This window comes from Mytilus edulis, chromosome 6 (assembly GCF_963676685.1).
Source record: "Mytilus edulis chromosome 6, xbMytEdul2.2, whole genome shotgun sequence".
NCBI lineage: Eukaryota > Metazoa > Mollusca > Bivalvia > Mytilida > Mytilidae > Mytilus > Mytilus edulis.
In genome coordinates, this window is record NC_092349.1 from 8,904,497 (window position 1) to 8,918,896 (window position 14,400).

The window sequence follows — 14,400 nt, forward strand, 5'->3', positions numbered from 1 at the left end:
ATTTTTATAGAGGAAGAAATAAAATTGAGAATGGAAATGGGGAATGTGTCAAAGAGACAACAACCCGTCCATAGAGAAGACAACAGCAGAAGGTAACCAACAGGTCGTCAATGCAGTGAGAAATTTCGGCACCTGGAGGTGTCCTTCAGCTGGCCCCTAAACAAATATATACATGTATACTAGTTGAGTGATAATGAACGCCATACTAAACTCCAAATTGTACACAAGAAACTAAAATTAAATATAATACAAGACTAACAATGTCAATGGCCAGAGAGGCTCCTGACTTGGGACAGGCGCAAAAATGCGGCGGGATTAAACATGTTTATGAGATCTCAACCCTCCCCCTATACCTTTAGCCAATGCAGAAAAGTAAACGCATAACAATACCCACATTAAAATTCAGTTCAAGAGAAGTCTGAGTCTGATGTCAGATGCATGTACTTCATCATCAATCACCAGCATTCACAGGTGGTAACAACTTTTGAGTTTTAAAATAAAGATTTTTAGGTCTACCTGTATGATTGATTGTTGTTTGTTTTTAAACTAATTTCAATATTTGACACGGAACGTTGAAATATTCTGTTGCAAATATTTCAATATATTCAGGACTCAAAGGAATAGCAATAAAATGGTGGATGTGACCTTAAGCAATAGAAATTATGATATTCAGAGGATGTGACATCAGTTCTAAGACATTTCTGTTACCTAGGTTGATTCATGAACTCTAATCTTAACGAGGAATTATTTGAATCTGGAATAACTTTGAAAAATGTATGATGAAAACTATCCCAATTAAGTATGCATGGCTAAATTAATGGGTTTGGTTAGTTGATACTAAAATATCAGTGAAAATAAATTGAACCCTCTAGCCATCTTCTCTTTTTTTTCATGTAAACTTATCTTACATTCAGAGCTATGATGGATTCATTTATTTTGATGGTCACCAATTATCTTGGATTGAGGAAATTCCGAAAAAAAATCAATTTTGTGGATATTTGATTTCATGGTTTTGACCAAATCTGCAATCCTACAAGCCTATATAAAAACATTTTCTGGTGTACAATTTGGAAATTAGTATGGCGTTCATTATCACTGGACTAGTATATATTTGTTTAGGGGCCAGCTGAAGGACGCCTCCGGGTGCGGGAATTTCTCGCTACATTGAAGACCTGTTGGTGACCCTCTGCTGTTGTTGTTTTTTATTTGGTCGGGTTGTTGTCTCTTTGACACATTCCCCATTTCCATTCTCAATTTTATTGTACTTTGTTGAACATTTGAATTTCAGTGGTGGATATTTTTATATTTCAGCCACTGTCCCCCCACTTTGACTGCAGCAATATCCAGGTCTGTCCTCAACCTTGTACGGAATATTGATGTCAGTGAACTTCAGGAATCAAAGACAGAAGCATGTGAAGAGGTGAAGGATGACGGGTCGGATATTATAGCGGAAGAAAGGGAAATAGGTTCGTTTAACATAAGTGTATGGACAAAAGTAATACATGTGTTTCCGCTAACCCTACCTACCCTAACACTTTTGATGCTATTTTGAAGCTCTGTTAAAGTCTGACTGATTCCCTAGTAGTAACCAGGTAAAAAATATTTGTAAAAAAATGATATTGCCTACCTACCTACTCTTATTTGATTGGTTAGTGGAAACATGTAATATATACTGAACGACTTTAGAAACGCAACACTCATTTTGTTAATTTGTTTTACCAAATTTTGTTTGATTTTCTTACAACTACTTTGCATGCTTATCATACTTCTTTCTCCGTCCAAAAAATCAAAATCTGACTTACCTGTGGTTATTGAACATACCGAGTTTTTGAAGTTGCACGAATTTCTTAAAGCGAAATTTTGGACCCATGAAAGATCATTTCAGTTGTTTTGCTTTGTGAAACTGTTCTTTCAATCCTTTGCCTTACTTAAACCAGTTTAAAAATGTTGCATCTCCATTTTGCCAAGACTGAGAAACAAAAAACTGAATTACCCCTTTAGAATACTGCAAACATTAAAACAAAAACGTGCTGCAACCATACTGTATGACTTCAGAAACTCGTCTAACTGTCCTTCCGACAACGATACAAGTAGACAAGATTTGTTGCTGGCCATCAATGAACAGATAAATGTTTAGTGACAATGAAACGTCAACAGAATTTGATTACGCAACGTCATTTGACAGACATGTTTACGGCGGCAACGTCAACTGCTAGTCAAATTGCCGAGTGCCATCGAGTACAGATTAATGACATAAATGTTTCCCATCAACTGAATTGCCAAAGAATCGACTGAAGGAAAACCTTAAAAAGCCTCCAGTTCCAACCGCATAATTGCCAAAACCAATTATTGGGTTGAACAAATGCAAAACCAGAAGGTTTAAAAACAGAACCCAAAACATGTCAGACAGAATTTGTTGACCTTTCTGACAATTATTTTGGCGTTTGTAACATGCAGTCATCGCTGTTGACGGGGACACATTCATTCAAAAATAACACAATAATAATCTAGTGTTGCGTTTCTAAAGTCGGTCAGTATATATATTTTCTTGGCCTATCCAGGTTTTTTTACTTCAATTATATATCTTAAATGATAGAGAATGGGATGGAATGTGGCACCTTCAGAATATTGTGCCGAGGGTTAAATTCTTTTTTTTGAAAACTTGAACATGTTAATCTTGGAAGTGTGAAAAATGAGAGAAACACTCTTTAATGTTAGGAGAACATTTAATATCATGTACATGTAGGCCTGCATACAAATAAGGAGATGGCATGATTACCAAACAGACAACTATCCACTAGCTTTCATATGATTTAAGCAATTATAGGCAACCTTACTGCTATACAATAAGAAAACAGTTTCCTGACACAGGACAGGCATATGCATATGCTATTGATATTTTGACTTGAAAAAGCCTTTTCATATATATAAGAAAACAGCTTGAACTTTCTATCTAAGACACAAACATACTACTATGTTTGGTTCTTCAGATACTCCAATATACACAGATACATTAATGAAGAAAAAACGATATTCAACATGTTCAAAGAAAAAATAAAAAAAATATAAAAATCAAAAATCGTCTATAGTTGTGTATAATCCGCACCCCTTGTACAAACTACATATTTTAGGTAAAAAAGTGCGGACTATACACGACCAAATACGGTATAACATGATTTTATTTTATTTTACAGTTTTAGATGCCAATAAAGTTTGTAATGTTGTCATAGACTGTGTACATGATATTTGTAAATTGTGGAAAGATGAATTACCAGAGTTATGTCCCCCTAAACAGTTATTATATGCATGCACACATGAAATCAAGAATACTCGACGGAAGATGGAAGATCGACACGTCTTACTACCGGACCTCAACACATTGTTTGATTTAAAAGTAGGTAGTCATTAGTAGACTCATTACTATATATATATATATATCTAGAAGGTAAAATAGAATGGAAGATCGACACATCTTACTACCGGACCTTAACACATTGTTTGATTTAAAAGTAGGTAGTCATTAAATAGATATAAGAAGATGTGGTATGAGTGCCAGTGAGACAAATTTCCATCCAAGTTATAATTTGTAAAAGTAAACCATATGCATTATAAGTATGGTCTTTAACGCGAAGCCTTGGCTCACACAGAACATGCAAGCTAATAAAGGGTCCCAAAAATAACTAGTTTAAAACCATTCAAACGGGAAAACCAATGGTCTCTAATCTATATAAAAAACAAGAAACATTTATGAACAACATCAACAAACGACAACTACTGAATATCAGGTTCCTGACTGCAAAAGTCTGCAAGACAGTAATTATTAAAAAAAATATTGGAAGGTTTTTTGGTAAATAAAATCTGAAAAACCACAATAATATGAAACAAGAAAACTAATGGCATGATAAATGTAAAAAAAAAACAATGTGAGAATTAAATAAAAATATGTTATACAGCAACAAGTGACAACCACTGAATCAGAGGCTCCTGACCACAAATAATGAGAACAATAAATCTCACAAATAGAATTAGAATACAATGTAAACAAGCATTTTACATTAAATATACAAAATACTAACATACCTGTAAATTAAAATTTGGGAAGCTTTTAAAATAGATATTACTACTACCATTGTGTTTATAATATTTCCAGCATAATGAATGCCAGTCGTTCTTTGCTGTGTTCGATGGCCATGCTGGTCTTGAGGCTGCTAACTACGCTGCTGCCCATGTACCTTACCATTTTGTTCAGAACAGTGCGTTCCCCAAAGATCCAGCAGGAGCTATGAAAGCAGCATTCAAATCAACAGACGAGAAATTTATTGTCAAAGCAGTTAGAGAGGTAATAATTTAGGGTATTTAAATCGACTGATGGGATATTTATGATTTAAAAGAGGGACGAAAGATACCAAAGGGACAGTCAAACTCATAAATCTAAAACAAACTGACAACGCCATGGCTAAAAATGAAAAAGACAAACAGAAAAACAATAGTACACATGACACAACATAGAAAACTAAAGAATAAACAACACGAACCCCACAAAAAACTAGGGGTGATCTCAGGTGCTCCGGAAGGGTAAGCAGATCCTGCTCCACATGCGGCACCAGTCGTGTTGCTTATGTGATAACAAATCCGGTAAATAGTCTAATTCGGTAGGTCACATTCAGGAAAGGGAAGGGGATTGTAGTTACGACGTAAGGAACATATCCGATATCATTTGTGATACGGTTATTCCATAACGGTCAACCAACTCGTGATGGCGTCCGTAAAATTTACGAAGGGATGATTTCAACTTCACCATTTGGAACTCTTGGTTTAATAGCTTCCTTGTGAGCAGCAACCCTCTATCAAGAAAATCATGATAGGAAATGCAAGCACGGGAATATCGTATCAATTGGGAGATATATACCCCGTATGCAGGTGCTGCTGGAATGTTGCTACTTAGAAATGGAAAGTTCACAATTGGAAAGCTGAAATCATCTCTTTTGTCGTAAAGTTTTGTTTTCAACCGACCCTCATTGTCAATTTCTAGATGTAAGTCAAGATATGAGGCCGACTTAACTGTAATATGATTCTCTAATGAGGGTATAGATGGGGTTTGTAGTACTGAGAATGATGGGTAAAAAGTGCAAAATAAGGGGGGGGGAGGAAATAAAGGATGGAATAAATAGGGAAAAAAATAAAGAATATAGAATAATAAGGTTCTAAAATATAAAGAATAGAGAGTAATATGGATTAAATAAATAAAGAATAGAGAAAACTGGTTTGAAAAAAAAAGAAATTAGAACCTGACCCGCTTTAATATTGGACAAGTGAACAATTTATCATATGAAAAAGTTATCATTTTTAAAAAAAATGCACAATGCGAATTATTTCTATAAGAATAAAATGTTATGGTTGTCTTCATTAAATGTTAAATTCTGATATTGTTTAAAAGGAAGTAATACTGTTTACTAAATCAAATCTTTTCTATAATATTCCCTGCTAAATTTGGTGTTTCTCTGTCTGCCATGATTAGAAAACAATGGCCTTAAACACCAACAATTTATCAATCTTTTTTATATTCTAGAGGATAAAGAGTGGATCTACCGGAGTTTTAGCTTTTATTGACGAAAGTAAACTACATATATCCTGGGTGGGTGATTCTCAAGCTGTTCTTGTGAAGAATGGACGACCAGTCACAGTTATGAATCCACATAAACCAGAAAGAGAGGTAATACTTAGTGGATACGATATAAGATTTGTTTAAAATACTGTTAACCAACTTATTTTAATTATTTTTGGAAATAGTAAACAAAATCACAATTATAAGTCACTCCAATACTTTAACAATTAGTTTTGGTTGGAAATAAAAGGATTATCACTTTAAACAGTTGGCAAAACATTGCAAATTATTAATTTAAATAGCCTAAGAATAAGTTGGTTTACAGTATAGTCCATATACAGGAAGTTATATGAAGAATGTTGAATAGATACATCCAAACTTAACAGAGGTTCTTTTCGTATGTTTTGTTCATACTTCCTTCGTGGGCTTTTAGTGACCATGAGGTCAATATATTTAAGAAAATTCTGGAACTTTACTTCAAATCTTTTTTATTTTTGGTGAAAGTTCACTGAATGAGGTTTGTGAAAGTTTTTGTTTGGCAATGTCAAACACTTTTGTTGTTACAATGAAAAATTAAAAGGAAACCTATTTATTTCCTTCAATGTTGAAGAGATCAATATATGATGGTTCAGTTTTGGTGGGGAAAATGTATTAAACTTATAGAATCTGTATTAGTCTTGCATCATGGAACATTGTTATGTCATACTGTTAATTATAGTCTGATTCCATTAAAGATATCAGTTCAATGTCCTTAAGGGACGACATCAAAAGTTCAATGAAGGATAAAAAACTTAATTCACATATTTTTTTCATTGACCCCCCCCACCCCCCTCTTAACTTAATTTGGGAAAAATTGATTGACCCATATGGATATATGTAAAAATCAATGTCGGATAACCAAATCTTACAGCCGTTCAACCCCCCCACCCCCAAACTATTTGAATTAAGTTTTTTATCTTACATTGATCTTTTGATGTCGTCCCTAATTTCACGGAGTCTACTTTTGCTTGAAAGGATCTCTACCAATGTTTTGCATAGTGTATGAAGACAAGGTTTCTTTTGATAACAACAATTGATAGATATGTCCTTATAGAGTTATAGGACTTGGATTGTTAAAAATTGCTAATTTCTAAAAAAATATATCTACACTGTGGATTCAGTCATATTCATGAATTTAGGAAACCTGTGTTTTCATGATTTAGGGTGGTTTTGCCAATTATGCACATATGTCTATAGAAAATGTGTAAATCTTTGAACATCTTAATTCTTAGTTTACCTCGCCACAGATACTCAAATTTGCACCATTGGATCTTCATGAAATTTTAAAAAGTGTTAAATCCATAAACTACTCAACATGTCCATATTCCATCAGCTCAGTTTAAGGGGGCTCACGGGTCTAAATCAAATTTTTTATTTAATATAGGATTTTGCTATATTTTTCTATAAATGAACTTTATCTTATATTTAATAGAAAAATGAAATAAAAAAATGGGGTCACCGTTCATTTACGCTCACAATCTGTCTTCGAAAGAAGCATACATTTTTGTTTATGTCCTTTTTTTCTGTTGAACTAATAGGAAAAAAAGCGGTAATATCGAAATAAAAAAGAACAAAATTACAGTAATCGCTTAAATTTTACAATTATTTAGTTTATGTACAGCTTATTTGAAAACAACAATAATAAATATAGGTCACCGAAGAGTTAAAAAAGATAATTCAATTTTAATGCCAAAAAATGGCATTTTTGCAACAAAGGGAGATAATTTAGAGCTTTTTCAATGATCTTTACATTTTAAAAGTTACCTAGGGCCAACACGAATTGATTTTTTGGATTGATTTTAGAACCGTATGATAAAGTAACAACTACTTAAGGTAATAAACAAAATTTGTAATGAAAAATAAAAGTTTTTTTTTTTTCTGAAAATCTTATTCCCGCGAGCCTCCTTAAATTATTTGAACCTTTATCAACATTAAAACATAGAAATGGTATCAGAATGAATCACTATAAAGAAAGATAGAATGATCTGTTTGATATTAACGATGTATTTTAGGATGAACAAGCTCGTATTGAAGCTTTAGGAGGCTGTATACTGTTCATGGGTACATGGCGAGTTAATGGAAATTTATCTGTATCCAGAGCTATAGGTAACTCTTAACTTATATTCCATTGAGAAAATCATTTGATGCAAATTTTCAATTGATCTGCATCAAGGTGATGTTTATTTTTGTATAATGAGAAATTTTGACGGTAACTATAGATTTTTTTTACGAAAAATTTGTTTTAATTTGTTTTGATACTTTTGTCTTTCATTTATTTTCTTGGATACCAATCTTGATGGATTGAGATTTTTTTTATTTTCATGGATGAATGATTTCGTGATTTAGCCAAAGATTCCAATCAAGTCTATAAAGATTTTTAGTTCAAAAATTAAAACTTTTGTTGTTTGTGTTAACTCACGAAATCAACAGAAATTGGTATCTCACGTATAATAATGAATCCACGGTATGTCTTCGATTGTCTAAACAAAAATCAAAGCAGGATTAAAGAAAAATGCTTGTCAAAATTTCTCATCATACTTAAATAATGTTGAGTTAAAGTTTTCTGAACTTAACTTTGTAGTAAGACCTGCAGGATCACGTATGCACTAGAGATATCCTTAAAAAAGTAACATTTGGAAATGAACAACTAAACTTTTGTAGTTTAGACAAAAAATGGTACTTATGAGCTTCAAATTCAAAACAAATAAAAAATAACAATTCTGGTTAGCTTTTGTGAATATTAAACATGTTAAATTACTTTTGCTATATGAGTTTAAAGTTCAGAAAATTTTCACTTTGAAAATAGAATCCTTAAAAAACTTTAATTATGTGATTTTTAATTATGAAATTTCTTACAGGATGAGCGTGTTAGAATACAAAATCTTGGTGGTTATGTATTAAACATGGGTGGAGTCTGGCGAGTTAACGGCATGTTGTCCGTGTCAAGAGCCTTAGGTATACTGGATGCTGGTTTAGGATTTATATTGCTTGCATTATTACCCCCAGCAAAGCGTTTTAAATTGAGATTGCTTGCACTTATATTTTTCTCATATTTAGCCATTCTAAACCATATCTATCATGTCTTATGTTCTCACAGGGGGATTGCATGTTTATAAAAAAAAAATCTTCTAAATAACTATTTTATATTTCATGTTTTTCTTTTTGTATAAGCACAAATGTATCAGACATTTTAAATTTTGCAAAGGACTTTTGGTAGTTTATTATTTAGCTGTACCCATAGTTAAACAGTTTAATTATTAGATTTTGACAAAAGAAAAAAAAACAGAAAATAGTCTGCAAAAATAAAAACTCCTAAATATAAAATAACATTAATACCCGAATAAAATTTCCACTAGCATGACAAAAGATTTTGGATTTTGTTTCTTAAGGTAGCACAATACAAAGATTTTATAACTCCAACTCCCAAGTTTTAAAATGCTGTAACTTTCTTAATAATGCTTGAAAATTTATACAAGTGGTAGTTTTGGATAGCTAACAGATTACTCTTTCAAATTAATGCAATGTTAGCATTATGCAACAATTATGTAACCAATTATAATGTTAACTGTGTCTAAAATATTTTTCACCAAATTTCCACTTTCAAATGAAATTAGCTTCTGCATAGGTATCCCTAGAGGGTTGATTTTATTATATGTTGTTCCTATGGCCATTATCTACAAAAGGGTGTCTCAGATTTCAGATAGAATGTATAAAACAAATTTTACACCTAATCAAACATTATCTTCTTTTATGTGGTTAGGATGTTTACACTAATTAGAGATTTATGAGAGAATGGAATACCATAAGAACAATTTGAGACACCCTTTTGAAGCCCATGATGTGTTGATTAAGATTTCGTTAAAATTTTCTGTATACTTAAAGAGATGATAGAGCTAAATTCATTCAAGTGAACTGACCCAGATTTTGCCACTAATTACATAATAATTGATTACATAATGATTGCATAATAAAAATATTGCAACCATTTAAAAGATTAATCTTTTATCTATCTATATATACCTCTTTTATTATTTTCTATGCATTCATAAGAAAGTTACAGCATTTTAAAGGTTAGTGATTGGAAGTAAAAAAATCTTTGTATTGTGCTACCTTAATAAGAATGGTTGATAAATACTTTATGCCAATACATTGTACTGCAAAAGTTGAAAATGTTGGTATTTTAAACAAACTAGCCAAAGTTTCCATGGGACAACACTAGATTGTGATAAAAATAAAAAATGAAAATATTTGGTAAACATGGGATAAATTAATCATGTAGCTGGATTAAAATCCACCACATATGTAATTCATTTACAATGATTCTTATTATATTTGTGTGCACCATAGACCCAAATTGTCAAAAATACATTATAAGGACCTAAGAGGACTGGTAGTACCTTTCCTGAGCAAACATGTCTCATGCACACTTAAATTGATACCAAATGTTGGTTTCACATCATTAGTGTTTGTGTGTGTTTCCTTGTGATTGTTTGAGAAATTATTTGTTTGTATGATTTGAAGACCCTGAGGCATGCTTTAGTATATAATATTAATCTTTATCACATTATTTACAGTACACTTTCAACCCAAAATGTCCTTTTTTATACCACTTACATGCACAATTAGGTTTAGTGATAGATGATTTTTTTCTTTATTTTTTGTAATATTTTCACATTTCTTGATCAGAGTGTGAGAAAAATATTTCTCCTCACTAATGAAATATCTGTTCCTCTGCAAATGATTGGTTGAAATTTAAATGTGAAGTCAAATTTTCTTGGTTTCTTCTGAATTTTCCTATAATTGTGTCTTCATGAAAAAGGTGACAATGCCTGATGACGCCACATTAAAAGTACAAAAGTACAAAACTGTCTTCAAATCTTTGTAAGGGAAGGATGAAAATCATCAGAGAAATAGATTTATAACTCGTGTAATTTGTTTTGTATTATGATATTTCTCCACTCTCAACTGTTAGATTTAAATTATTTTAAAAGCTTATAATTGGCAAGCCTCTTGCTTTAAATATTTAAAATTTAACTGTCTGGTGTGGAGAAATATTGTAACACACTTGTTGCAGTGGTGGAATATATATAAAATATATGTTTAAACTTTCACTAATGTTGAATAAGTTTTGATTGGTACACAAAAGGAAATTTCTGTACTTTTTTCGTTACAATATGACTTTTTTTCTAGGAATTAAATCCCTTTATAGACAATTTTTTTTTTATATAATTTCTTTTTTTGTATGATACTTTTTTCTCTCACACCTGTCCATTTGCATTTATAGACTTCTTTTTTTTATATAATTTCTTTTTTCAATATTACTATTTTCTCTCACGTCTGTCCATCAGTATTGACTGTTATATGTGATAAGATAAGTCTTGAAAAAGTCAGAGCAGACAATAACACACCACAGATTGAAAAAAGAAAAAAACAACAAATCTTAAACTCTATAATAGACACAGACAACTAAAGATTGAGTAACAGAAAAACAATGAAAATGGGAGTTCAAACCATGTTTCACACAGTGTAACTGACTAAATGGGAGATCAAACCATAGTTCACACTGTGTAACTGACTAAATGGGAGATCAAACCATAGTTCACAGTGTAACTGACTAAATGGGAGATCAAACCATAGTTCACACTGTGTAACTGACTAAATGGGAGATCAAACCATAGTTCACACTGTGTAACTGACTAAATGGGAGATCAAACCATAGTTCACACTGTGTAACTGACTAAATGGGAGATCAAACCATAGTTCACACTGTAACTGACTAAATGGGAGATCAAACCATAGTTCACACTGTGTAACTGACTAAATGGGAGATCAAACCATAGTTCACACTGTGTAACTGACTAAATGGGAGTTCAAACCATAGTTCACACTGTGTAACTGACTAAATGGGAGATCAAACCATAGTTCACACTGTGTAACTGACTAAATGGGAGATCAAACCATAGTTCACACTGTGTAACTGACTAAATGGGAGATCAAACCATAGTTCACACTGTGTAACTGACTAAATGGGAGATCAAACCATAGTTCACACTGTGTAACTGACTAAATGGGAGATCAAACCATAGTTCACACTGTGTAACTGACTAAATGGGAGATCAAACCATAGTTCACACTGTGTAACTGACTGAATGGGAGATCAAACCATAGTTCACACTGTGTAACTGACTAAATGGGAGTTCAAACCATAGTTCACACTGTGTAACTGACTGAATGGGAGATCAAACCATAGTTCACACTGTGTAACTGACTAAATGGGAGTTCAAACCATAGTTCGCACTGTGTAACTGACTAAATGGGAGTTCAAACCATAGTTCACACTGTGTAACTGACTAAATGGGAGTTCAAACCATAGTTCACACTGTGTAACTGACTAAATGCTAAAAAATGTCAATGTGTTAATTTTTGCTAACTAATGTCGCAATAACCTAATTCTTGTGATTGGAGAGTTGTTCATTTAAATTTGCTTTTAAATCTTCATTTGCCATTTAGCTAAATGTTGGGATTTTTATGCAAAAATATACTAACAAAGCATAATATTTTATATAATCAAGCAATAACAACATTTGGATTCATTTATTTCTTTTATTTGATTTTGTTCAATATTTTAGATATTATATTTTATCAGTCTTTACAAACTAAAAGGTTTCATTTAGACTATAATGTGTTTAAATGATAATTATGAAATATTAAAAAAAAGTCCTTTTTGTATGTTCTGCACAACCATTGTGTTCTTTCTTTATGATGTCATAAAGTCAAGTCAATCTTTTCCATGTGGTCATAGTGAATTGATCTAGAGTATGGAAACAAAATAATACTTTATGATTCAATATTTATCTATTATAATTTGAGAACAAACAGTAACAAATGGCAAACGTTACAGTCAATTTGTTTAGTATAAAAAAAAAAAGCATTAGATTGACTTGTGTGTCTGTTAATATTTTACTTATAATTTTAATGTGTATGCATATCGATCAGATATTATATTTGGAAATTTTAAAATTGTAATTAGGGTAAATTTTTGTGTAAATTTCGTGATAAATATAAAATAGCAATAGTTTTCCTCATCCAAATGTATTGAAACTTATACAGAATAACCACAAAACTCAGATCAAGTACAAATATGGGTAGCAACACTTTTATCGTTCATGAGTTATGTACCTTTATAATGTTGTATGCAAGCGGGGTGGTCATCTGCTTCCATGGGGACACATTCTCTATATATTTTATTTTTCAGATATTTCACCAAAATCAGCTTTGAAACTTACACATGAGAGTCTCGAAGAGAGTCCTTCATTTCTTTATTCATTAACTTTTTAACCACTTTTCTCTATAAATTATTCATATTTACCCTTTTATTTTATTCTTTATATTTCAGTGCCCCCTTTTATTATTTTGGCTTATTTTTCTCTATTCTTTATATTTTTTACCTTTTATTCTGTGCTTTTATATACCCATAGTCCTCTTAATTGTAAAATCATCTGGACACTCATTACATGTACCTGCTTCTTTTATTTTTCAGGAGATTTAGCTCAGAAGAAATTTATCAGCAGTGATGCAGACGTGACCACTGTCGATTTAGATGGGACAGAAGACTATCTTATTTTAGCATGCGATGGATTATGGGATGTCGTCAATTTTGATAAGGTGGTTGAAATCGTATATGAATATGTTCAGTCGGTCAATGGAGAGTTGAGTGGGTTAGCAAAACATCTTGTCTTAACGGCAAAGGATCTAGGATCTAGTGATAATATTACTGTAACTGTTGTGTTCTTTAAGCCTGATATTAGTCCTCCACAAATACCTCAATTGTTTAATTTCGGCACATCAGAATCTCAGGGAGAAACTGATTCAAATGATAATGCCAGTCCCAGTTCAGATGGTAAGGGAAATAACTCAGTTAAGTCTAAAAATTCTAACAACCAATCAGATAGCACCTCAGGGAAAGCACCACGTGACAGTAACGAGACTTTTGATATGGACCAATCAGAATTTATATCTACTGACTTTTATGCTGGTTCTCTTCTAAAGAAACCAGTATTAATGAGAAAGGAACCAGTTTTTATCATCGATAGGGCTATGGACAAACAAAGACAACCGTATGTCCCGTCACCAATGAAATTAGAGTCCCAGCATAGTACGATAATGGGATTTCGACAACAGTTTGAAACTATTTCTGTAACAGATTTGAGAGATCATATAGTTGGATCACCATTAAAAAATCACCAAAAAATGGATGTTACCAGTACTGAAGTAGAGGTTTTACATGTGCCCTCTAAAGTAGAATTAGAGGTTACACGTGTGCCCTCTAAAGTAGAATTAGAGGTTACACATGTGCCCTCAAAAGTAAACAATAATCATTATACCAGGTCAGAAAACCATGATCCATACCTGTCAACCTCTGAAAATGAAAAGTCAGGTCATGACCTGCATTGAGAAAAAAAATCTCAGGTCATAACGCGTACGACATTTTGCGGGCTCAATTGAAGAACAAAAATATGTTTACATATAATTTATATAGTCAATATGTATATGAAACAGTTAGAACATGTATACAAGTTTATTTCAGACTATTGTTATATTCCATAGTAGCAGACTTGGCATTCTTTAAAAGAACTGCACTTGGTTTCAGTTCATAGCAATGCAAATGTGTATTCATTTTACAAGAAAGAAGAGCACACAGTGTATCCTTATTAAGATCAGCCCTACACTCTGTAGCTATTTTCTTTACTAAAGAA

General features: G+C 32.2%; 1 protein-coding gene across 1 annotated transcript in view; it reads left to right on the forward strand.

Annotated features, from left to right (window-relative positions):
• LOC139526177 (uncharacterized) overlaps window positions 1-14,400 on the forward strand; it is a 29,419-nt gene that overhangs the window by 11,613 nt on the left and 3,406 nt on the right. Inside the window, exons 2-7 of the mRNA XM_071321302.1 lie at window positions 1,312-1,466; window positions 3,195-3,394; window positions 4,151-4,339; window positions 5,570-5,713; window positions 7,657-7,750; window positions 13,185-14,076. Coding sequence (XP_071177403.1) covers window positions 1,312-1,466; window positions 3,195-3,394; window positions 4,151-4,339; window positions 5,570-5,713; window positions 7,657-7,750; window positions 13,185-14,076 — 1,674 coding nt within the window. The remainder of the gene's footprint in view (window positions 1-1,311; window positions 1,467-3,194; window positions 3,395-4,150; window positions 4,340-5,569; window positions 5,714-7,656; window positions 7,751-13,184; window positions 14,077-14,400) is intronic.